A 24,629-nucleotide genomic window follows, 5' to 3' on the forward strand; every position below is an offset into this window, starting at 1 on the left:
TTCAAATTTACGGAGCAATCCTGGCAATCGTGTCCAGAGGGAAAATGTGTGTAAGAGGGATGCTGCTGTTAAAAGTTCTCTGGCTTTCAAGTTGTTATAATCAATTTGAGCCCAGCCAATAATATTTCAAGTGCTAGAAAAAGAAAGGGGAATATTTTGTCTTTCTAAATTATCGCACCTATGGTCAGTTGATTGAAAAATGGAATATAAACTAAAATCTTGTTCACATTCTGGAATGCCAGTGACTTATAAAACCAGTAAAATTCTACTTTATTTTACAGAAGTAATATAAGTATATGGTTGTTGCCCAAAATGTGTCATTCCTACAGTATCACTCTTGAATTTAGAGAATTAGATACCAACTACTATGACTTGTTTAGAAGCACACTTTACAAAATACCCCTCACCCTACAATACAAAGATATAGCTTGGTTTTTAGAGTCAGGCAATCTTAAATATTAATATAAAAACCATGTACAGCAGATTCTGTAAACTACCATGATTTAACCCATCTCAGCTTTAATTTTCTAGTAAGTAAAATGAGGACCATATCAATCATTGTGTTATTACAATGATTAAATAAACTTAAATGAGCCATCTAGCAGAATACTTGAAAAATATTTTCTCTCCTTTCAGATTATGAGGTACAAATCATGCTGATCTAGTTTTTAATATAAGTCCACAATAAATAAGTAACTAGCCATCAATCATAGGTTAGTTGAGTGCTAAGTAAGCTTCCCAAAAACATATTGAGAGGAGATATTTCTGGCATATGTTTTGGGAAGCTTAGTTAGCACTCAGCTAACCTGTGGTTGATGGTTATGCGTTATGTTAAAGCCCTATGTAGTTTTCTGATAGGCTGGACTGAATCATGTGGAGCCCCAAGGAATTTTCTGGTCAACCTTGAGACCAAACACAGGTTAAGGGACTCCTTTGGTCCTTTTTACCTACTCTCACATCCTAAGGAAGCAAACTCAAGTAAGTAGAAGCATACAAAAACACAGCAACAACAACAACAACAAAAAACAACAGAAGAAAGAAAAAAGGAAAACAAGGGAGTGTGATAATGCCAAGGCAGAATTCATTCAAACTACTGAGATCAGAGCAGGAGGAGTCAGGAGAAAGGATCCATCTAGAGATGAGTGCAAAGGAGACAGCAAGCTTGCTCCCTGCGCTGCTGCTGCTGCTGCTGCTAAGTCGCTTCAGTTGTGTCTGACTCTGTGCGACCCCATAGATGGCAGCCCACCAGGCTCCCCCATCCCTGGGTTTCTCAGGGAAGAACACTGGAGTGGGCTGCCATTTCCTTCTCCAATACATGAAACTGAAAAGTGAACGTGAAATTGCTCAGTCGTGCCCGACTCTTAGCGACCCCATGGACTGCAGCCTACCAGGCTCCTCCATCCTGGGATTTTCCAGGCAAGAGTACTGGAGCCTAATAATTGCCAGGCTCCTGGTTCTGACCCATCCTCTGGAAGAGAAGTAGGGAGTCTTGAGCTCCAGCTTGTGATTAAACAAGTTATGACTTCACTTTTGAGTATCCATTTGTGGATACTCCCATCCAAATGTCCTAATGGCAACTCAGTCTCCCCGTCCAAAAATGAACTCGCTCTTAGCCGCAAAGCTTCTCCTCCTATGCTTCTCTCTGTCCTCGTGAATCAATATACCCAGCAAATCCCTCCAAATCAGAACCTGCGGATCATCCTTGCTTCCTCTGTCCAACTAACTCATATCCAGTTAGTCTCCAAGCCACACTAATAATTTAAAATTATTTTACTGTGAAAAATTTTGAAGTCACATAAGTAAAAAGAAGAATATGAAGATCAGATGGTAGTCATCCCGATGACAGTTTCCAGTTTATGCCTAATCTAGTTGAATCCTACCCACTTTCCTTTCCGTCCCCAGATGACTGACTTTTAACACTTAAACATATCTGATCTAACCACTTTACTAATTTCTTCTTGACTATGTTTAGTTTTTCATGTCTTACAGTGTTTTAGCAGGTTTACCTGGGTCTTACCTCATTTTCCTTATGTTTCAAAAATTGTTTTGAGATCAAATCAAATCAGATTTTTCTACATAAAATCTGCTGATGCTCATCCTTTACCCACTGAATTTAGTCCAAAATGTTTAGCAAGCATTTTCCCACTTTAGACCATAATTATCTGCATAGAATCTTGCCCTACAGTCTCTACCATCCTACCCAGTGTTCCACAATATGTTGTTAATTCGCTATTCAACCCTTTTGCAACCCCATGGATTATAGCCTGCCAGGCTCCTCTGTCCATGGGATTTCCTAGGCAAAAATACAGGAGTGGGTTGCCATTTCTTTCTCCAGGGAATCTTCCCAAACCAGGGATTGAACCCACGTTTCTTGATTCTCTTGAATTGGTACACAGATTTTTAAACACTGAGCCACCTGGGCAGCCTAATAGTTGTTCTCTTCCTGCAGGCTTCAGGCATTTGGGTGAGTTCTTTCCTTGTTCTGAATGGATTGTTGGAGCCCATTTCGTTTGTGTTAATTCTTATACTTCAATGCTTGGCTTAATCATCTCTTCCTTTTCTAAACCTCCTCTGAGAATAACCTTCCCCCTTTTATCCTGAAAACTTGCTAAGGAAACCATTGCTTCTCTGAGTTACCAGTATACGGCTAAATACCTTGTTTATTTGTTATATACAACACATGCTAATAATTTGAGGTTTTGTCTGTCTTCTCCAGCAGCCATGGATCCTGTTGTTATATGTTAGGTGTATGTCTTTGTTCTTGTAGTGCTCAGCTTGCTGTGTTAAACGGGAGCCAGTAAGAATTTCTGCTGAAAGAATGCCAAATATTTCTCCTTATTAACATTTTTTTAATCATTTTTAAATAATATGTCTTCTCTTTAATGGTATTAAAATGAATTTTTCAAGTGACATCCTAATCTAAATATTTATTTTATAATCCCACAAGAAATTAAATATAGCATCACAGAGAGTGACTAAACTGATATATTGATATAAACAATGGAGATAAGAGCACAAAAGAAACAGTCATATATTTTCTTATACTCATTCAAATAAATTTTCTCCTTGAAACTTAATTTTTGTTATGTTAGACACTGGAAGTTTAAAGCTATTTAAATAATTCAAATTTATATATTACTTCACAAAGATAATTTTTTGCCCATCTCCACTCTCTTGGGGGAAGAGAAGAGGTTACTTTCAGATAAGTGGTATTTCAAGGAACAAGATTGGAATCAGACCATTTAGGGAATTCGCCTATATCATATATCCAGCCCAGAAGATTGGGAGATAGATTAGAAAATGTTTTTATTTCCAAATTCTTGATAAGAAAGCTAAGAGGTCAAGTGCTCAAGACTACATAGTAGGGAGAAACACAAAAGTCAGTGTGAATCTTTGTTTTTTATTTTGTTTTGTTTTTTTCTTCTGGTTAATGTGTTACCCAAAACTTGAAAATAAATTGAAATCAAATGATATATCGGTACATTAATTTGTTTTCAGAAACAATCAGGTGGTATAAAATGGCTGGTTTTCTTGAACTCTGACCAATAACTCAGATCTAGTGAATTCTTTTCCTCTGTATTTTTGCATATCATTTTTGCAGCTATAGACCACAAGGGATGCGATCTTCATCATTTTCTATATTACCAATAACTGATCCGAGAGCACAATTCCTTTTAAAGTTAATATAAACTTCTCCCAGTATGCCGTGAAAGGAGTCAAATTTTGAGATAAAAATTGAAACTTTTAATAAGAACTCAATTACATGCTTCTGTGTTAACTTGCTTTAGAATGTGAACTCTGACAGCAGGGCACAGATCCTGACTTTTTGATTAATTTTGACTTATTTCCCAATGTGGACATATTCACATTTGGGAACTGGGAAGTTCCATAAATATTTGAGTAACTGAATGATTGAGTCAAATCCAATGTGTATGAAGTAGTTTTCTTCAACTTGATTTAGATACTTCTGTGTCAATTTGTGACACGCTCTCAGGTAATTTTAATAAACGTCTAATTTATTTTGAATGAATATATAGACATATATGTTTGCGTTCTGAGTATATGTGTGCATATAGTCATCTAAAGTTATACAATACATCTGTATACAGAATAGATAAATTAATAATACACACATGTTAATAAAGTATAAATTCTTCAACATTTTATATGATGGCCTTTCTATTTCTCTTACTTTATTATCATATTTTCAGCAAATTTACATAACTCCCTCAACATTTATATGCTTTAATTTAGGGGTGACAAATGCCTAGCCAAATGCTAAATCTGAAAAAAATTTTTAAATATGATTTTCAAATTTTTGAAAATTTAAATCCTTTAGATTTGTGTGCTTCCCTGTATCATAAGCCACACTTCCTTCTATTGTCTGGCTCCTGGTGGAGTCAGACTTAAGTCACCCACCTGCCTGGCCTAACAAAGCTTCTGAGAACTCAATCTTTGTATTTACACGTCTCCAAGTTGTTGGCCTCTAAAGAAAGAAAGAAAGAGAAGTCAGTCAGTCGTGTCCAACTCTTTGTGACCCCTGTAGCCTACCAGCTTCCTCCATCCATGGGATTTTCCAGGTAAGAGTACTGAAGTGGGTTGCCATTTCTTTCTCCAAAGGATCTTCCCAAACCAGGGATCAAACCCAGGTCTCCTGCATTGGAGGCAGATGCTTTATCGTCTGAGACACCAGGGAAGCTTCTAAGGGGAGCTCAAAAGTCTTCTCTTGGTACTCTAGCTTTTTACTCACTTTAGAGTAAATCAGACCACATACTGAAAATTAGAACTTTTGAGGAAACAATGGAATTGAACCCAAAATGTCAGAGAGGTGCCTATGGAGAAATGAAAAGAGGCCTGAAGTCTTAACGTGAAGAAGATACTAGGTGTGAGGCCTGGCCTAGCTTTGCTCTAGGCTTTGGAGAGAATGATCTTGCTTCTCATAGACTGACGAGTTTTTCTTATTAACTGGTTATACGCAAATGAAATGGTCCTGTGAGGAAAGTAGAGATTCAGGCCTATGTTTGGAGCAAAGAGCCTTCCACTTTTGTTGTAGGGACAGGCCTACCTCAGGCCTAGGAAATGAATTTGACACAGGGTCCTACAGTTCACTGTGAGATAGGCCTGAATTGAAGGTTATTCTCGGAGCAATAAAGGTGTTACACTTGTTGAGCTTGGAACCTCAAGGGTAACAGTCAAGGTCAGGTCTCAAATATTTGAAAGTCTATTTCAGAGATATATTATAAGTAAATTGTATTTTTTTCCTATGTCAAAATGAAATGATACCATTTTATTGATGTTTTGAATGACTTTTAAGAACATGGAATATTTTTTAGCAAAATAAAGTTAATATTAAAACTTTAAAATAAAGTACTATATAAAGCCATATACAAAAGAAGTGGAGAGTCTACATAATCTGAATTATCTTTAAAATGGAATGAGTGGTTATCTTCATGTAATAAAATTACAAATAGGTTTTATTTTATTTTTTTCCAGTGGCTTTTCAATAAATTATCATGAACTGTATTATTGGAATTTGTACAAATGTTATAAGGAAACAAATTTTGATCTTTCCTCTTTGTATTTAGTATGGATATATTCTATCCATATACTAATGGAATTTGTACTTTTTGAGATCTTTGTTATAGATATTTTAAGAATACATTTATTATTATACATATCTAAGGATAAGCAGCTTAAACTTATTTCCAGACTTTGGAAGCTCACTTCTTCATGAGAAGGGATAAGTCTCGGTCACTTATGAAGGACTTATTTTACATATTAAAGGCCAAGTAGCTGTTAAGAATTTTAAGTGGAGTGCAACTGGATCATATTTCTAGTAACGTAAATAATAATAACAGTATATAGAAAATAGTATACCTGTATACTGCATACTAATGCTAAGCGCCGCTGTAAGCATTGTCTGCTCATGAACTCCTTGTAATCTCTTAACAACCTTTTGATGTGGTCACAATGTATTTCCATTTTATGGTAATAGGATAGGTAATCCTATCACAGTGTCTAGCATACAACAAACACTCAATAAATAATAGCTATTATTAACTTTTTATAGCATAGTACTTAAGAAGAGTGAGATCTCTTTGACAGTCAGAATACCTAAGGCTGTCGTCAGAATTTGCCACTTATCTGTGTGCCATTGATCACATTAATCTAGCTTTTTATACTTTAGGTTTTTTTTATTTGAAAATAGCAATAATGCCTGCCTCATAGGCATGTTGTATATGTATATGAGCCCTCCTCCAGGGGATCTTCCTGACCCAGGGATGGAACCCACATCTCCTGTGGCTCCTGCACTGCAGACAGATTCTTCACCGCTGAGCCTCTAGGGAGGCACCGGGCTACAGTCCATAGGGTCACAGGGAGTCGGACATGACTGAAGCAACCAAGCACATACTTGTGAAAGAAGAAGTATGGCAGAGAACTTTAGCTGTTCAAAATGTCTTCTTTCTTATTCCTGGCACACAGCTGGCCTACACCCATCAGCTTCCCTGTGGTTAGATGTGGACATTTGAATGAATTCTGGTAAATAGAATGTGTATAAAAGTGATGGGTGCCATTTATAGTTGTGGCCTATTACTCTCTTATGCTCTGTTTGAACCCAGCTCCCCACCAGGATAAATACAGACAGTGTGGAGGCCCGATGGGGGTGGTGGAGCCATTAGATGAAGCAAGTCTGGGTCCTTGAACCATTATGCAAGAAGCTACACCATCAACCTGAACACTAACTTTGGCTTCTGACTAGAGCAGCAAAGAATCTTTTATTGTGTTGAATCATTACATGTTTGGATATATTTGTAGCAGTTGGCCTATTAATATACTAAGTCAAAGTGATAAAACATATAGATAATAAAATAAAATTGTGTAATAGAGCCTCATAGGTTAAATATCTTAAAAAAAATAGGATTTCCAAATCTTACCTGCTGTGACCATAGTAGTAATTTTTGAAAACAACAAAAAAAGAGGACTTCACATTTAGTTGTCTATCATATGGTAACTTCTGTACTTATATCTGTAATGTTTGAAAATGACTAAGTGGAAATAAAATTTAAGTGAGAGACAGACTACAAATAAAGTTTCTATTTTTCTTCTGAAATCTCTACCTCAATATCTTTTCCTCTCTCAAAACAGACCCATAATCCATCAGATACATTCTTACCTTATATATTTGCTTTGTAAACCTATCCTTGCAGAGGCAGCAGGATGCAACAGCAAAGAGAACAGGCATTGGACCAAACTACTAGGCTCTAACTAAATAGCTATGTGACCTTGACAAGTTACATTTCTTCTCTATGGCTTATTTTCCTCATCTGTTAAAGAGAATAATAATGGCACCTGCTTCTTACAATGTATGTAAACAACAAGTGAAGTAATATTTATGAAATATTTAGGAAAATCTCCAACTCTTAGTTATCAATATATGTATTCAATAACCTGTGTATAAATTAAATGTTATATAAATAAATCTTTAAAAATAACCTTGTGCTGTGCTTAGTCAAATCTGACTCTTTGCAACCCCATGGACTGTAACTGCCAGGCTCCTCTGTCCATGGGGATTCTCCAGGCAAGAATACTGGAGTGGGCTGCCATGTCCTCCTTCAGGGGATCTTCCCACCCTAGGGATCGAACTCAGGTCTCCTGCATTGTGGGCAGATTCTTTACTGTCTGAGCCACCAGGGAAGCCCAAATATATTGGTGTGGGTAGCCTATCCCTTCTCCAGGGGATCTTCCCGACCCAGGAATCGAACTGGGGTCTCCTGCATTGCAGGCGGATTCTTTACCAGCTGAGTTACCTGGAATCCCCCAGATTAACCTTGGTTTGATTAAAATGGAGAATAAAAATTCAAGACATTCTCCAAACTCAATTCATACAACTGTTCCCCTATGACTTCTCCCTGGGCCCGCTGATTAGGTTTCCCTCAGCCTTCAGAAACATCTCAGTCACCCTTATGTTTGAATATTTGCCCCAGATTTTACCTTCCTTTTAATTACTTTGCTTCTCTTTGTCTAATCAGTACTTATCTGTCTTGGAGATTAGCCAGTTTGGGTCTATTAGTACCCTAGGGTTGCAGTAAGAAATTAGCACAAACTCCGTGACTTGAAACAACACAGGTTTGTTCTCTCGCAGTTCTAGAAGGAAGTCTGAAATCCTGGAGTTGGAAGGTCCACACTCTCTGTAGGGCCTAGAAAAGAATCTTTGCTTATGTCTTTCTAGCTTCTAGTTAGCTGTCCTTGGGACTCCTTGGCTTGCATCTACATTACTTTCAGTCTCTGCCACTGTTTTCACATAGCCTTGTCTTCCATGACTCCATTTCTGAATTTTCTAAGGACACCATTATATTATATTATAATGTATTATAAAGACACCACTCTTGGGCCTCTCCTAATTTAGTATGCCCTCATCTTAACTTCTTGCAGCCCAGCGTTTCTCATGATGTACTCTGTATATAAGTTAAATAAATGAGTCTGAGTGAACTCTGGGAGTTGGTGATGGACAGGGAGGCCTGGTATGCTGCAATTCATGGGGTCGCAAAGACATGACTGAGTGACTCAACTGAACTGAACATCTTAACTTGATTATATCTGCAAAAGCCCTATTTCCCAGTAAGGTCACACTCACAGACACTAGCGATTAGGACTTGAGTATATCTTTTTGGGACGCACATTTCAGCACACGAGGGGATCTAATGTCTCCTCCAACCAATCGTAATTACTTCTGAGAACCACTTATTTTTTATTTCATTCATTGGACAGGTAATATGAATCTGCTTTCTAATTTTTAAAAAAAATTTATGAACCTATGTATCTTCTCTGATAAATTACATTATAAGAGTATAAGGATAAGGACTGTGGATCATGATATTATTTTTTTCTGTTTGTATACTCTTTCATATATCACACAATGCATATGATAACAAATAGATATATTAGCAAATGAAGGGATACAAACCTGATAACACAAAATTCTTCTGGAGAGTACGTGACAAAAATAAATGCTAAATGATTAAAAAAATCAATTTCTAATCTCTGATTTTTCATTTTTATCTTATGGTATGCTTGTGACTGAATATTGTGAGTATTATTGTGACTGAGTATTGTAAGTTCACCAATAAGATATTTATTAACATTGTGATATTTAAATTATATGTAAACATTTGAAAAATAATTCAATAAAATTCTATAGCTCTGTTTAGTGCTTTTGCAGTAAGAGTTTCTACCTTGCTTTGTAACTGCAAAGGTTTTACATTTAAACAAGAATAATCAAGTATGTAATGTGAATTCTTATTTTCAATTTTTCTTAGAAATAATATCACATACCTTATACTATTTAACAGGGAAAATTCCCCAAAACTGATGGAAAATATTAGGAATTCATCTCAATTCTACAAGAATAATGTTTTAAATTGATATGTCCACAGATGATAATGAGTGTGGAAATTTAACGCAGTCCTGTGGTGAAAATGCTAACTGTACGAACACACAGGGAAGTTATTACTGTATGTGTGCACCTGGTTTCAGATCCAGCAGCAACCAGGACAAGTTTATTACTAATGATGGAACCGTCTGCGTAGGTAAGTTCAGCTACCTATCTTAAAATTTATACCTATCTTTTATTGCTTATACCTCCACAGATTAGATAATATCCAAATCAAATTCTGTCAGTCGATTGTACCCCCATTGTTAATACTTTCAGAATCTTCATTAATTCTTTTAATTCTCCAATATGATATCAGTTACTATGGTATATTTATCCAAGAGTATAAGATGAAGAATATCAATTTACAAAAAAAAAAAAAAAAATTGTGATGTTACGAGATCTAGCAAGGTGGCAAATAACGGAATAAATACTTACACTTTAAAGTGATATATTCACTCCAGAAAATTACTATTAGTATCACCAGATAGTGATGGTTTTATAAATATGCACTCTGAGAGGGGCCGCGTGTTTTCCTGGAAAGTGTTCAGATAGCCATTGCTTGTGAACACTAGTAATGTTCAGTCTAGGCAGCACTGCTGCTGCCCACCAAAAGTTTGTCACATTTAAGATCTGCATTCAGTTTTTTTGAATCCCGACCTATTTAGAAGTAACTACAGTGTCTTCTGGAGGGATAAAAGTAATTGCAGTTCAATTCCTAAGTAAAATATTGTGAGAGAGTATCTCGATTTTTTAATGTCATTCTATTGTATTTTGGTCACACATTTGATTTATCAGATACTATAGTCTGAGACAAAAATTGTAGAAAACTGTAGAAAAGATGAACAGTTTTCACAGACAGATTCTCTGGAACCAAAGACTTTAACTTTGAAAACAAATTATGAATCATCTTAATCATGGTTTCCAAAAATTGCCTAGTTTACCAGTAGCTAGTATGATTATAATTGATAATTATGTATAAAATTAGTGGATGAACTGAGGCCCTGAGAGTTTGATCACATAGCCAGGACTAGATATGAGATAAGCTCAGGACTGAACATGCACCATGGGCCAGGGTAAGGTACTGCTTCTACCTTTCATAGTTAAATGAGAGACATCCAATCACACTAAAGCTTTAGATCAGCCCCAGTGAAGTTCTCATCTGTGAGCTAAGGAGAAGTCTGGCAATGTTATTATTATGCTATGCTATTCTATGCTAAGTCGCTTCAGTCGTGTCCGACTGAAGCGACTATGTGCAACCCCATAGACGGCAGCCCACCAGGCTCCGTCGTCCCTGGGATTCTCCAGGCAAGAATACTGCAGTGGGTTGCCATTTCCTTCTCCAGTGCATGAAAGAGAAAAGTGAAAGTGAAGTCGCTCAGTCGTGTCCGACTCTTAGCGACCCCATGGACTGCAGCCTACCAGGCTCCTCCGTCCATGGAATTTTCCAGGCAAACACACATGATAAGTCAGGAGATAATGTTCAAAGAGAATTTCTCATTGAAATGTCTGTATCAAAGAAATTATCCTGTCTTGTGTACTTCGCGTTCACAGCGTTTTCTCTTTTACCTAAATAAGGAAGATTATATTCTCCTATTATAGCCAAGGGAAGTGAAGAGTCACACATTTAGGATAAAGGGAAGGTTAAAACCACAGTCTTCTACCTAGAATGCCACTGATATTTCCACAGGAATCTCAAATGGGTGACCATTTAAATCTCACACATGAATCTGGATCATGTAGATACAGTGAATCAAACTTTACAAGGCCATACATGATGTAAAATATGAGAAAATAAATCTCTTTCTGTTGAATTATGATTTTATCTGGATTGTTTGCAGCAAAAATTTTTATTGGATTATATCATTACAATATATTCGAGAAATTAAAACCTTCCCAGAAAATGTATAGTACCTTGCTGTTTGTTCTTCTCAAACCTAAACTCATGTTTCTAGTCTTAGAATGTTATATAATGTGTACATATCTTTACCTTTAGTAAAGTTCTAACTTTGTAGCTATATAACTAGAAAATTTTCAGTTAATCAAAAAATCTAACTTGGAACACCTTAATTACTGAAATTTAATGCAATTTTAACTATACTTTCCATTCCCTCTTGTCTCTACAAGACATTTGTCTTTTCATCTGATCATGTTTACTTTTGATACACCTCAGTCCACAGAGGGATATATAGTTCTCTGTCTGTATCTCTTAAATGTAAAGAATTCTTATTTAGAGAAAATTAATCATAAGCACAGAGAAAACACACAAAGATGACCGAAAGCCAACATTTTATGGAGGGTAATACATTTGTGATCCAAACAGTCAAAGGCTTTGGTGTAGTCAGTAAAGCAAAAGTAGATGTTTTTCTGGAACTCTCTTGCTTTTTTGATGATCCAGTGGATGTTGGCGATTTGATCTCTGGTTCCTCTGCCTTTTCTAAAACCAGCTTGAACATCTGGAAGTTCATGGTTCATGTACTGTTGAAGCCTGGCTTGGTGAATTTTGAGCATTACTTTGCTAGCCTGTGAGATAAGTCCAATTGTGCAGTACTTTGAACATTCTTTGGCGTTGCCTTTCTTTGGGATTGGAATGAAAACTGACCTTTTCCAGTCCTGTGGCCACTGCTCAGTTTACCAAATTTGCTGGCATATTGAGTGCAGCACATTCACGGCATCTTCTTTTAGGATTTGAAATAGCTGAACTGGAATTCCATCACCTCCATGAGCTTTGTTTGTAGTGATGCTTCCTAAGACCCTGAGAAATCTGTGTGCAGGTCAAGAAGCAACAATTAGAACTGAACATGGAATAACAGACTGGTTCCAAATCAGGAAAGTAGTACGTCAAGTCTGCATATTTTCACCCTGCTTATTTAACTTATATGCAAAGTACATCATGCGAACTGCCAGGCTGGATGAAGCACAAGCTGGAATCAAGATTGCCAGGAGAAATACCAATAACCCCCAGATACACAGATGACATCACCTTTATGGCAGAAAGTGAAGAAGAACTAAAGAGGCTCTTGATGAAGGTGAAAGAGGAGAGTGAAAAAGTTAAAACTCAGCATTCAGAAAGCTAAGATCATGGCATTCGGTCCCATCACTTCATGGCAAATAGATGGGGAAACAATGGAAACAGTGAGAGACTTTATTTGGGGGGCTCCAAAATCACTGCAGATGGTGACTACAGCCATGAAGTTAAAGGACACTTGTTCCTTGGAAGAAAAGTTACGACCAACTTAGACAGCATTTTAAAAAGCAGAGACATTACTTTACCAACAGAGGTCCATATAGTCAAAGCTATGATTTTTCCAGCACTCATATATGGATGTGAGAGTTGGACTGTGAAGAAAGCTGAGCACCAAAGAATTGATGCTTTTGAACTGTGTTGTTGGAGAAGACTCTTGAGAGTCCCTTGGACTGCAAGGAGATCCAACCAGTCCATCCTAAAGGAAATCAGTCCTGAATATTCATTGGAAGGACTGATATTGAAGCTGAAACTCCAATACTTTGGCCACCTGATGAAAAGAATTGACTCATTGGAAAAGACCCTGATGCTGGGAAAGTTTGAATGCAGGAGGAGAAGGGGACAACAGAGGATGAGAGGTTGGATGGCATCACCAACTCAATGGACATGAGTTGGGGTAAACTCCGGGAGTTGGTGATGGACAGGGAAGCCTGCATGTGGCAGTCCATGGGGTTCCAAAAGAGTTGGACACGACTGAGCGACTAAACTGAATACATTTGTAATTTAAGACTTCCTCCCAATAGTCAGTTATTATTGAGATACTGTGGAAGAGCCCTACATTTTTGATAATTCTCCTTTTAGCTCTTTTAAGAGCTCAGTAAACAAAATAACTTAGATTAAAACCCAATATCCAATATCCTGTGAGCTACAGTTCATAGGGTTGCAGAGTCGGACACCATTAAAGCAACTTACCATGCATACCATCCAATATTGAGTCCTTCAGTTTCCACCTGTTCTGTTTGATGGATCATTCAATGAAAAAAATCTTTCTCTGGAAAATTGTTCTTCTCACAAGTTTTGTTGTCCTCAAAGATTAAGCTTTTCTCAGAAGCAGAGTAACTGTTTCTTTTCTGTTTGTTTTTTTTTTTCCAGTCCTGTAGTAATTTTCATTGTTAACTATGATAATCTTCAGGGAATTTGAACAGAGAAGCATAATTCTATTTTCTTTTTACCGTAGTGTTTTGCCTTGTAGTGTATTGCTTATGATTTGAAAGTTTAGCTAATCCTTGAATTTGACATATCTGGTAATTATAGTGATTGCATGTGTGCTAAGTCACTTCAGTTGTGTCCAGCTCTTAGCCCACCAGGCTCCTCTGTCCATGTGGATTCTCCAGTCAAGAATACTGGAGTGGGTTGCTATGCCAACTCCAGGGGACTTTCCTGACCCAGGGATTGCATCTCCTGCATTGGTAGGTGAGTTCTTTACCACTAGTGCCACCTGGGAAGCCCAATTATAGTCATTAAGAACATCTATAAATATATAAGGAAAACCTCCGGCACACGACAAGAAATTACCCAAGCAAAATTCTTTATCTTTAGTCTTTTGAAATACTTTTTTAAACAGATGAAATAATCCTTTGGAGAAGTTTTTGAGTGAGATTGAGCATCATTCCTATTTTTCTTCTCCTTTGAATCACAGTAAAATAGAACTTCTGGTGCCCAGTTCCCAAGAGATATTGTTCACAAGTGGGGAAACTGAAGCATTCAGTAGTATGACTTTCCAAAACCAAATGAGTAGAACCCAAGGACTTCACGTTTTCTGTGTTCATAAGAGCAGTGTTTACTACTTGTCATTTTTTTGTCTTGTTGTCTTAGGTACTCAGATAGTTTTTTTCTGGCTTTGAATAATGTTAAAATTCAATTTTGTCTTTGCAAATTACTTCCAGTAATTGAACATTTTATCTTTTTTTTTTTTTTTTGCAGTCTGTGAGTTACACAACATTAGAAAATTCAGGTATTGATGAAAATTAGGAAAATTAAAGCAATCATATAATCATGCTTTGAAAGAAGATTATGATAAAATGCTGCTGGTTTGGTTCATTGTAGACATGAAAAACAAGCAAATTGTATTAATGAGAAAGCAAATGAATTTTTGATTTGCAGAACAAGGAAGTGCATATTATGACATACTTACATTTAGTGAAAGCAAGTTATTGGTATTAAGCTGAGTGTTAGTTTGGTAATGGAAAAAGTGGATCACTTATTAAATACAGCTTATCAGTTCTAGCCTAGTTGAAATAATTATATGGCAGCAATTTATCTTTCATTAAAATGGGGGAAAGCGTGCTTTTTCTCGTTTACAGCTCTAGGGAGTACCAAAACATGGCAATTTAACAAGACACTCATTATCATTGTGTTTTCTCTAAACCTACATACTCACGGGCTTATGCTATTAAGAGAACACACAATCTGAATAGAATCATTGAACCTGATTCTCAGTTACAATATCAGGCACCTACTGTATCTTAGGCACCCCTCCAAACACCTTTGCATACATTTCCTCATTTGTTATGAAAAAGAACCCTTTTGAGTTAAGGGTATTTTATGGTATCGCCCGGGGTCATCGAGCTAATGAAAATTAGAGTCAGGATTTGAAGTAAGGTCTTCCACAGGACCTTTACCTGTAGGAAGGAGGATACATACTGGTTTTGTCAGATCCTAGGTCCTGCAAGAAATTGCAAGAGATATTATTGTGGACCGTGATGTAAAATGGCAGTCACACTTATTTTGGCTAAGCCAGTTTTATCCTATTTGAGCATGAGATACTTTTTCAGTATTTTATGAATCTTTTCATACTACTAGGTAGCAAGGAGGTATACAGTGATATCTAAGGATAGTGGAAGCTCCTTGACTATCCTGGCACACAGCCAGTTGTGGTGGTCACATACTCCATCACTACGTTAAACTCAGTAGGTTCTACTGCTGAGGCCCAGAGTGAGAAGGATAGCAAACTTAGTATCTACATTTTAGTAAAAAGCTAGGGGAACAAGAATGTAAACAAGGAAAGTATATAATTCAGAAAACATGTCTTTAATGGGGTAACAAAGGTTTGAAAAACATATCTTTGGTAAGGTGATTGATATTCTTCTAGAATATTTGGAGTCAGAATATAAAATTTGCATAATCCTAATTTCAAATATTCATCTCCAAGGGTATGACCTCATTATTTTTAAGAGTAACATTCTGTTACTTGGTGAATTCAGAAGTTGAAATGCCTTAGTTGGTTCAAGGCTGACATGCTGGGATAGCAAACAGCTGAGTGGGTGCTGGTAGAGCTGAAACCATAGCAGAAAACCCCAAATAAGGACCACAGGGTGTATAGAATACACAGGGGAACGCTGAAACTGTCAAGAGCAATGATACTGTCTGAGCCACCAGGAAACCCCAAGACTGTGTACACTTATGTCCAAAGGCATGAGGGAGGATTAAAATGGCATTTGCAAAGTTAAAATCAGTATGTTTTTCAGAGATTGGATTTGGGATAAAGTTCCCAAGAAAAGCTGCACCTTTCTAAATGATTTTGAAATTGAGAGAAATCAGCACTTTGTTTCCAATTAACCGTAGAAGGCTGAAAGTGTGAAATAAGGGTATTCGGAGAACATAGCTTTCTTTCCCATGAAATGAATTTTTCTGTTTATGATACTTCATGGATCTCTTCACACCTTCATTGGGATACTATCCTCATTTGGGTGCTACACAAATAATTTATTCAACACTGCTCCAAAAAAGACTAGTCTTTTGCTTTCTTTTATTTTTTCTTACTTCTTGATTTCATGAAAAATATTACTTCTAGTCTGCTGTCCACTAGCATCTTTACTTCAGCCCAAACTGGAAAGTTTTCCCTAATGATACTCAAGAGCCAACAGCTTTCACTCCCTCCTTTATTTCTGTCGTGTGTGTGTGTGAAGTGACAGTTTATGATTACATGTGTATAGAAATTCAGGAAGAGAGTGAAGGTGCTAGGGCAGCATTATTCCTTTAAAAGTAGAGGACTGGATATCTGGGTAATACAGATCATGACTGCGGACTTTTCAGGTGGCACAGTGGTAAAGAATCTGCCTGCCAAAGCAGGAGATGCAGGAGATGTGGGTTCAGTCCCTGGGTCTGGACGATCCCCTGGAGGAGGGAATGGCAACCCACTCCAGTATTCTTGTCTGGAATATTCCATGGACAGAAAAGCTTGGTGGGATACAGTCCACGTGGCTGCTAAAAGTCAGACATGACTGACTGAATGAGCACACACAGACAGATCATGACCAAATAGCCTTGGCAGAAGAACGAGGCATTTTCTACTGCTTTTCCAGGCCCGCTAATCATCTTCTTAAATCCAGTACCATCACCTATTTAGCAAACAGAAATTTCTTTAGGAACAGATGAGACTTACTACCTGGTGGTGTGAGGTTTAATGGGGGTTGAGGGGGGTGTTTATACCATTTTTGCATTCTTAAAATGAGAAATTTGGATCAGCTACATTTTATATATCTAGTGAAATGACATTTTAATTGGATCTTGATTACTCTCCCTTTATAAAAAGGCAAACAGTATTGTGCTCCTCTATTCATTTTTAAAAAATCAAATTATATATTCAGAATTACAGACTTATTCTCTAACATGGAGAGGTAGACTTAGGAGCACAGAAATTTCTGCATTAATTTAAAGTAATTATCTGGACTGTTCAGTCCCTTGGAGTCACTCCATATTGGATCTTTGCCTTCTGGCAGAGTATTTATACTATCTTTATAAATTTAAGTTATATTTCACTCTTCATTATAGTATGTAAAATTTTAAATTAAGAATATAAATTATGTGAGTTTATAACCTATCACTTTTATTGTAGCTTTGATATATACTGAAAATCTAAGACTTAATTCTGTACAATTTGTTACTTTATCTATGATGACTGCGCATTAAGAATGATGGCAAAATATACCCTGAACAAAAGTTGTAAGTTTTTATAAGATTTTAAGGACACTGAATCACACATTCTGCTACATATTAATTTTTTCAGTTAACTTATACAGAAAAATGAGGGGCATCCCAGAGGATGCTAGTGGTAAAGAAGCCTCCTTGCCAATGCAGGAGGCATAAGAGATATGGGTTCAGCCGCTAAGTTGGGAAGATCTCCTGGAGTATGAAATGGCAACCCACTCCAGCATTCTTGCCTGAAGAATCCCATGGACCAAGGAGCCTGGAGGGCTACAGTCCATAGAGTCGGAAAGAGTTGGACACAAATCCCTTATGACTATACAGTGGAAGTGAGAAATAGATTTAAGGGACTAGATCTGATAGACAGAGTGCATGATGAACTATGGATGGAAGTTCATGACACTACAGGAGACAGGAATCAAGACCATCCCCAAGAAAAAGAAATGCAAAAAATCAAAATAGCTGTCTGAGGAGGCCTTACAAATATCTGTGAAAAGAAGGGAAGCGAAAAGCAAAGGAGAAAAGGAAAGATATACCCATTTGAATGCAGAGTTTCAAAGAATAGCAAGGGGAGATAAGAAAGCCTTCCTCAGTGATCAATGCAAAGAAATAGAGGAAAATAATAGAATTGGAAAGACTAGGGATCTCTTCAATAAAATTAGAGATACCAAGGGAACATTTCATGCAAAGATGGGCTCAATAAAGGACAGAAATGGTAGGGACTTAACAGAAGCAGAAGATACCAAGAAGAGGTGGCAAGAATACACGGAAGAACTGTACAAAAAAGAGCTTCATGACCCAAATAATCACGATGGTGTGATCACTTACCTAGAGCCAGACATAATGTGAAGTCAAGGGGGCCTTAGAAAGCATCACTATGAACAAAGCTAGTGGAGGTGATGGAATTCCAGTTGAGCTATTTCAAATCCTGAAAGATGATGCTGTGAAAGTGCTGCACTCAATATGCCAGCAAATTTGGAAAGCTAAACAGTGGCCACAGGACTGGAAAAGGTCAGTTTTCATTCCAATCCCAAAGAAAGGCAATGCCAAAGAATGCTCAAACTACCTCACAATTGCACTCATCTCACATGCTAGTAAAGTAATGCTTAAAATTCTCCAAGCCAGGCTTCAGCAATATGTGGACCGTGAACTTCCAGATGTTCAAGCTGGTTTTAGAAAAGGCAGAGGAACCAGAGATCAAATTGCCAACATCCACTGGATCATTGAAAAAGCAAGAAAGTTCAAGAAAACCATCTATATCTGCTTTATTGACTATTCCAAAGCCTTTGACTGTGTGGATCACAATAAACTGTGGAAAATTCTGAAAGAGATGGGAATACCAGACCACCTGACCTGCCTCTTGAGAAACCTGTATGCAGGTCAGGAAGCACCAGTTAGAACTGGACATGGAACAACAGACTGGTTCCAAATAGGAAAAGGAGTATGTCAAGGCTGTATATTATCACCCTGCTTATTTAACTTATATGCAGCATACATCATGAGAAACGCTGGGCTGGATGAAGCACAAGCTGGAATCAAGATTGCTGGGAGAAATATCAATAATCTCAGATATTTAGATGACACCACCCTTATGGTAGAAAGTGAAGAGGAACTAAAGAGCCCCTTGATGAAACTGAAAGAGGAGAGTAAAAAAGTTGGCTTAAAGCTCAACATTCAGAAAACTAAGATCATGGCATCTGGTCCCATCACTTCATGGCAAATAGATGGGGAAACAGTGGGAAACAATGGTTGACTTTATTTTTCTGGGCTCCAAAATCACTGCAGATGGTGACTGCAGCCATGAAATTAAAAGACGCTTACTCCTTGGAAGGAAAGTTATGACCAACGTAGACAGCATATTAAAAAACCACATTACTTTGCCAACAAAGGTCCATCTAGTCAAGGCTATGGTTTTTCCAGTGGTCATGCATGGATGTGAGAGTTGGACTATAAAGAAAGCTGAGCACTGAAGACTTGATGCTTTTGAACTGTGGTGTTGGATAAGACTCTTTGAGAGTCCCTTGGACTGCAAGGAGATCCAGCCAGTCCATCCTAAAGGAGATCAGTCCTGGGTGTTCATTGGAAGGACTGATGTTGAAGCTGAAACTCCAATACTTTGGCCACCTGATGCAAAGAGCTGACTCATTGGAAAAGACCCTGATGCTGGGAAAGATTGAGGGCAGGAGGAGAAGGGGACGACAGAGGATGAGATGGTTGAACGGCATCACCAACTCGATGGACAGGGTTTAGGTGGACTCCGGGATTTGATGATGGACAGGGAGGCCTGGCATGCTACGGTTCATGGGGTCTCAAAGAGTTGGACATGGCTGAGCAACTGAACTGAACTGAAACAACTTAGCATGCACGTATGGAATAATGAGGCTTTGGAAAGAAAATGGGCTACTCTTTTTTTTTTTGCCCTCCAGATTATTCTAAACTGAGTTGTTCAGTCAGTTTAATACTAGAAAACAGAGAATGTTTGTTTCTAAATGTGTTTTTGAAATTAGATTATTATTTAATTAGGAATAAACATTGCATCATCAGTGATGGAAATTATGACTTAATAATTTTGCTGATGAATCCTGCTCTTCAGAAAGCAATTCAAATGTTGGTCTATGAATAGCATTTTCAATATACTGTCCAAATGGATTGACCAAAAGAAAGTTGAAAATATATGCAGCTAAGTTTGCCCTTCCTTTTCCAGATGATGGCACTTGTCTTGCTTTCTTATGGAATTTGATTTGAAATTACTAACAGTATGTAATACTATTATCAACAAAGTAGCAACTATATGAGCACTAGATTAAAATCTTTATTTTTCAAATATTTCCAGATATTGATGAGGACAGTGAATCATTTGCCTGTGGTGAAAATGAACTTGTAAAAAAATTAATGGTGGCTATAACTGTTCCTGCAGGGAAGGTTATCAGACATCCACAGGAAATCACTGTTGATACCTATTGATAGCATTTATTGCCAAAATAAATATACTATTTAATTTTATGTGTTATCAAAGCACTATGGGGACTTCTCTGGTGGTCCAGTGGTTAAGACTTCACCTTCCAATACAGGGGGGTGCAAGTTCAATCCCTGGTTGAGAAACTAAGATCCCACATGCCTCACAGCCAAAAAAGTGAAAGTCACTCAGTCATGTCCAACTCTTTGCAAGCCCATGGACTATATAGTCCATGGAATTCTCCAGGCCAGAATACTGGAGTGGGTAGCCTTTCACTTCTCCAGGCAATCTTCCCAACCCAGGGATCAAACCCAGGTCTCCTGCATTGTAGGTGGATTCTTTACCAGCTGAGCTACCAGTAACAAATTCAATAAAGACTTTAAAAATGGTCCACATAAAAAAATAAAATCTTAAAGCACTATATAAAATATGACTGCATAGTTTTGAAGTATCAAAGAGCTACACCTTCCAAGAAACGTGCCAGTAGTCCTTTATCTATAAAATGAAATAATGGAAGATGTTTTATTTAATGGCAAATGTAGATCACATGTTTTATGTAATTGTTGTTTAGTCACTAAGTCATGTCCAACTCTTGTGACTCCATGCACTGTAGCCTGCCAGGCTCCTTCTGTCCATGGGGTTTCCCAGGCAAAAACACTGGAGTGAGTTGTCATTTCTTTCTCCAGGGGCTCTTCCCAACCCAGGGATCAAACCCCATCTCCTGCACTGGTAGGCGGGTTCTTTACCACTGATCCCATATACCCTATTTCATTTCAGTAACTATAATTTTCTATTTTCCATAAAATAGTTTGCATTTTAATGAATAAAAATAAGTGAATTTTTATGAGGAGTAAAACTTAAATAATAATAAAAAGTGTTTTAAATAAATGAACTTTCATGAATAAATAAAAATAAAACTCAAATGTTAAGAATGTGTCTTAATATCTAAATAAGTGAGCAAAATCATTGGAGTCAATATAATTATCTTAGAGAAAATATTTTTTGAAGCTTAATACATAACTATTTTTTTCTACAGAAATTGTGAATCCAGACTGCCATTTAGATAATGCCTGTGTTGCTGAAAATATTAATAAAACTTTAACAAAAGTGAGTAAAAGAGTTGAATTAAATTTTATTCTGTTTTGACATTTTAGTTTCAGTTATAATCTTTTCAAAGGCACATTTTTTTTTAAGAGTACCAAACTGTTGATGTTCATGTAGAGTTGAAAATATTTACATATAAAGATCCAAGTATTTTGTTTGGGTGTCAGATAAAATTAATTTGAAAATCCCCAAAATACTGAAGAAGACATATATTTAATGTAAGTTACTTTTTCACTATTCTGTACACTGGCAAGTTATTACAACATGTTAAGAAATTTGATGGGTAAAATAGTAAAAACACATTTTGATCACAGGCCATTTCCACATTCTAAGGAGACATAGTTGTATGCAATTAGATTTTGTACACCAAAGTAATACTGTTCCAAAGAGTAAGACGTCCATGAAATTATTGTCCTATGATTAGAAGTGAGTTTCAACATGACTCATTAGCAATCAGGTAAAGTAAATTGCCATTTTATCATGTAAAAAAAAATTCTGGTTTACTAAAATTTAATTCAAATTAAGTCATAATTTATTATACATTTTAAAAGCTAGTTTAAAATGATAAATTCAAATGTGCATTGCCTTTCTGAAGTAACTTCTATGCTTTTTAAGCTATTTGCTAATCCTTTATAAATACTTCCAGGTTTCATTGCTTCATGTTCGGGTTTTGTTGTAGTCTGATAGCTTACGTGTAGGAGTGAAAAAAACATATTTAACATGTAACCTGTATTCTTGCAAAGACCCAATAGTGCTTTAAGCTGGTTTTCTTTTTCTGAACTCGTATTTGTTCAGATAAGACACATAGAAGAACCTGTGGCTTTGCTACGAGAAGTCTATAGAAATTCTTTGAAAGATCTTTCACCGATGGATATAATTGCATATACAGAAGTATTAGCTGAATCATCCCCATTATTGGGTTACATGAACAGCTCGAATTCAGCCAAGGACACCTCTTCTAATTCAACTCTTACTGTAAGTATGTTGAGCTTTAACTCAATATAAGTTTAAAAGTTTCCTTACATCTGTGATTAATGTAAGATTCCAACATTTTTAAAAGCTACACTTTTTTTCAACAGGAATTTGTAAAAACTCTGAATAATTTTGTTCAAAAGGATACATTTACAGTTTGGGACAAGTTATCTACAAATCAGAGAATAACTCATCTCACAAAACTAATACATACTGCTGAGCAGGCTACCTTAAGGATATCTCAGAACTTTCAAAAGACCACTCAGTTTGATACTAATTCAAGTGATATAGGTAAGAAGTCAAGGTCAATTTCAAGGCAATAGTGTTTTCCAAAGAAGCCATTCTCAAAAGAGATGAAAAGTATCTAAACTGCTGTTAATTAAATTGACAGTACAGATGTAAATGATGATGCATATCACAAGAGTGGGTATGAATGAAGTTTGAATAAAAAGGATGATGAATGCATGAGATTTGTCTCCTACTTGCAACTTTCACCTTTTCCTATTTCTGAACTGTTTATCATTTAAATGCTCAGAGAACCTTACTTCCTTGTCATCTCATGACTTGGCAGGATCTGTCTTGACCGCTGATAGTATAAATAGATTTTCTGGATGTAATATATTTAAAGTCAAACTTTTATTGAATTATAACCCATATAAAGACAAATGTACTTATCAAATGAATATAAGTTGATGAATTTTCACAAAATGAACACATCTGTATAATAACACCTCAGAAGACCCCTCATCCCCCTTGCCAACCACCTCCTGAGCCCTAAAGGTAATGCCATCCTGACTTCTAACACCACTTCACAAGCATAATTTTTATTGTTTCTGCAATAATCTGATTCTTATTTTTAACATTGAAATCCTTTGGGCATATATCTTTGTCATGAATGTAGTATATTTTAATTTCTCATTAGGAATCATTTGCCTTTCAGTAATATAAAGCAATTAACATAGCAAATTAGAATATTTCCTGCTTTATGAAATCTCATGCTTGACACTTTTAAGAATCTGGATCAAACTGAGCTTGCCTGTAAAGTTGCTCTGAGGCAACAAGGTACACTTTCTGAAATAATCATCACATACACCTCTATTATATTTTCTGGATACTATCCTGCTGTACAGTAGTAGATACACAAAAATCATATGTCATCAGGACTCACCAGTTACTCAAAATTAAGATAACAAGCATTGTGACTCATATATAGAAGCTTAAATTTCTATATCCGTTCATGAAAAAGGTGACTATGCACAGGTAAGGAAATTATCACTCAAGAATTTAATTCAGTCACTCTGTATATAATAAATTATGTTGTAGATATAATCCTCTAATACATTGCAATTTCTTGTCTGCTTTAGTAATTATGATTTATAGCTTCTTTGTGTACATATTTTCTTTTATTTTATTAATAGAGATAGAATTAAATGAATGCTGTAGTGTAATAAAAAAACTATAAACTTGAATTAAATTTTTAAATACACATTATAATGTCTAGACATCATGTTCAGAATACATTCATTCTACCTGATGTAATTAAGAGTTGAAATATGATAATGATAGATCAACTTCTTTCTAACTAAATATATTAATTAAACTAATGTCAGAGAATTTATTATTTTCATATTTTTGTTTCAGCTCTCAAAGCTTTCTTTTTTGATTCACATCACATAAAATATATTCATCCCCATATGAATATGGACGGAGATAATATAAAGATATTTCCAAAGAGAAAAACTGCATATGATTCAAATGGTAGGACTTTGACAAACTTATAAACAATATTTCAATGTTTTGCAATAAATACCATACATTTACTTGTATCATATGTGCTTATAACATGTGTGGTTTTCTATAGAAAAATATGTTTATACATAGAAATTCTATATTTGTATTTGATATTTTTATTATGATAAAAATACCTGGGGAGAATTTTAGCTCATATCTAGGTTCTTCTTGTCCTTGACCCTCCAAATCTGTAATTGTCTAACATTGTTAGGATCCCAGTGGAAATATACAAAGGAACTGTCGTTTTATTCCTCATTTTGCAGCAGTCAGTGGATGCTATAATTTTAATAAAGTCCTTTTAATAGTTCTTCTTTAGAAATCCTTCATATTCCCCATTGTGAGCCTGAATTTGGGATTGTGTGAGGAAGACAAATAGAAATAGTTTTCAAAAAAGGTAGAAAGTTATTGTTTAAGCTTGAATTTCT

General features: G+C 36.3%; 1 protein-coding gene across 3 annotated transcripts in view; it reads left to right on the top strand.

Moving 5' to 3' along the window:
* ADGRL4 (adhesion G protein-coupled receptor L4) overlaps positions 1–24,629 on the top strand; it is a 137,800-nt gene that overhangs the window by 65,542 nt on the left and 47,629 nt on the right. For all 3 annotated transcript variants that reach the window (XM_044944805.2, XM_044944804.2, XM_006056658.4), the window contains 5 exons: positions 9,435–9,587; positions 21,374–21,444; positions 22,237–22,416; positions 22,521–22,704; positions 24,055–24,171. In XM_044944805.2, coding sequence (XP_044800740.2) covers positions 9,435–9,587; positions 21,374–21,444; positions 22,237–22,416; positions 22,521–22,704; positions 24,055–24,171 — 705 coding nt within the window. The remainder of the gene's footprint in view (positions 1–9,434; positions 9,588–21,373; positions 21,445–22,236; positions 22,417–22,520; positions 22,705–24,054; positions 24,172–24,629) is intronic.

Source organism: Bubalus bubalis, chromosome 6 (assembly GCF_019923935.1).
Source record: "Bubalus bubalis isolate 160015118507 breed Murrah chromosome 6, NDDB_SH_1, whole genome shotgun sequence".
NCBI classification, from domain to species: Eukaryota; Metazoa; Chordata; class Mammalia; order Artiodactyla; family Bovidae; genus Bubalus; species Bubalus bubalis.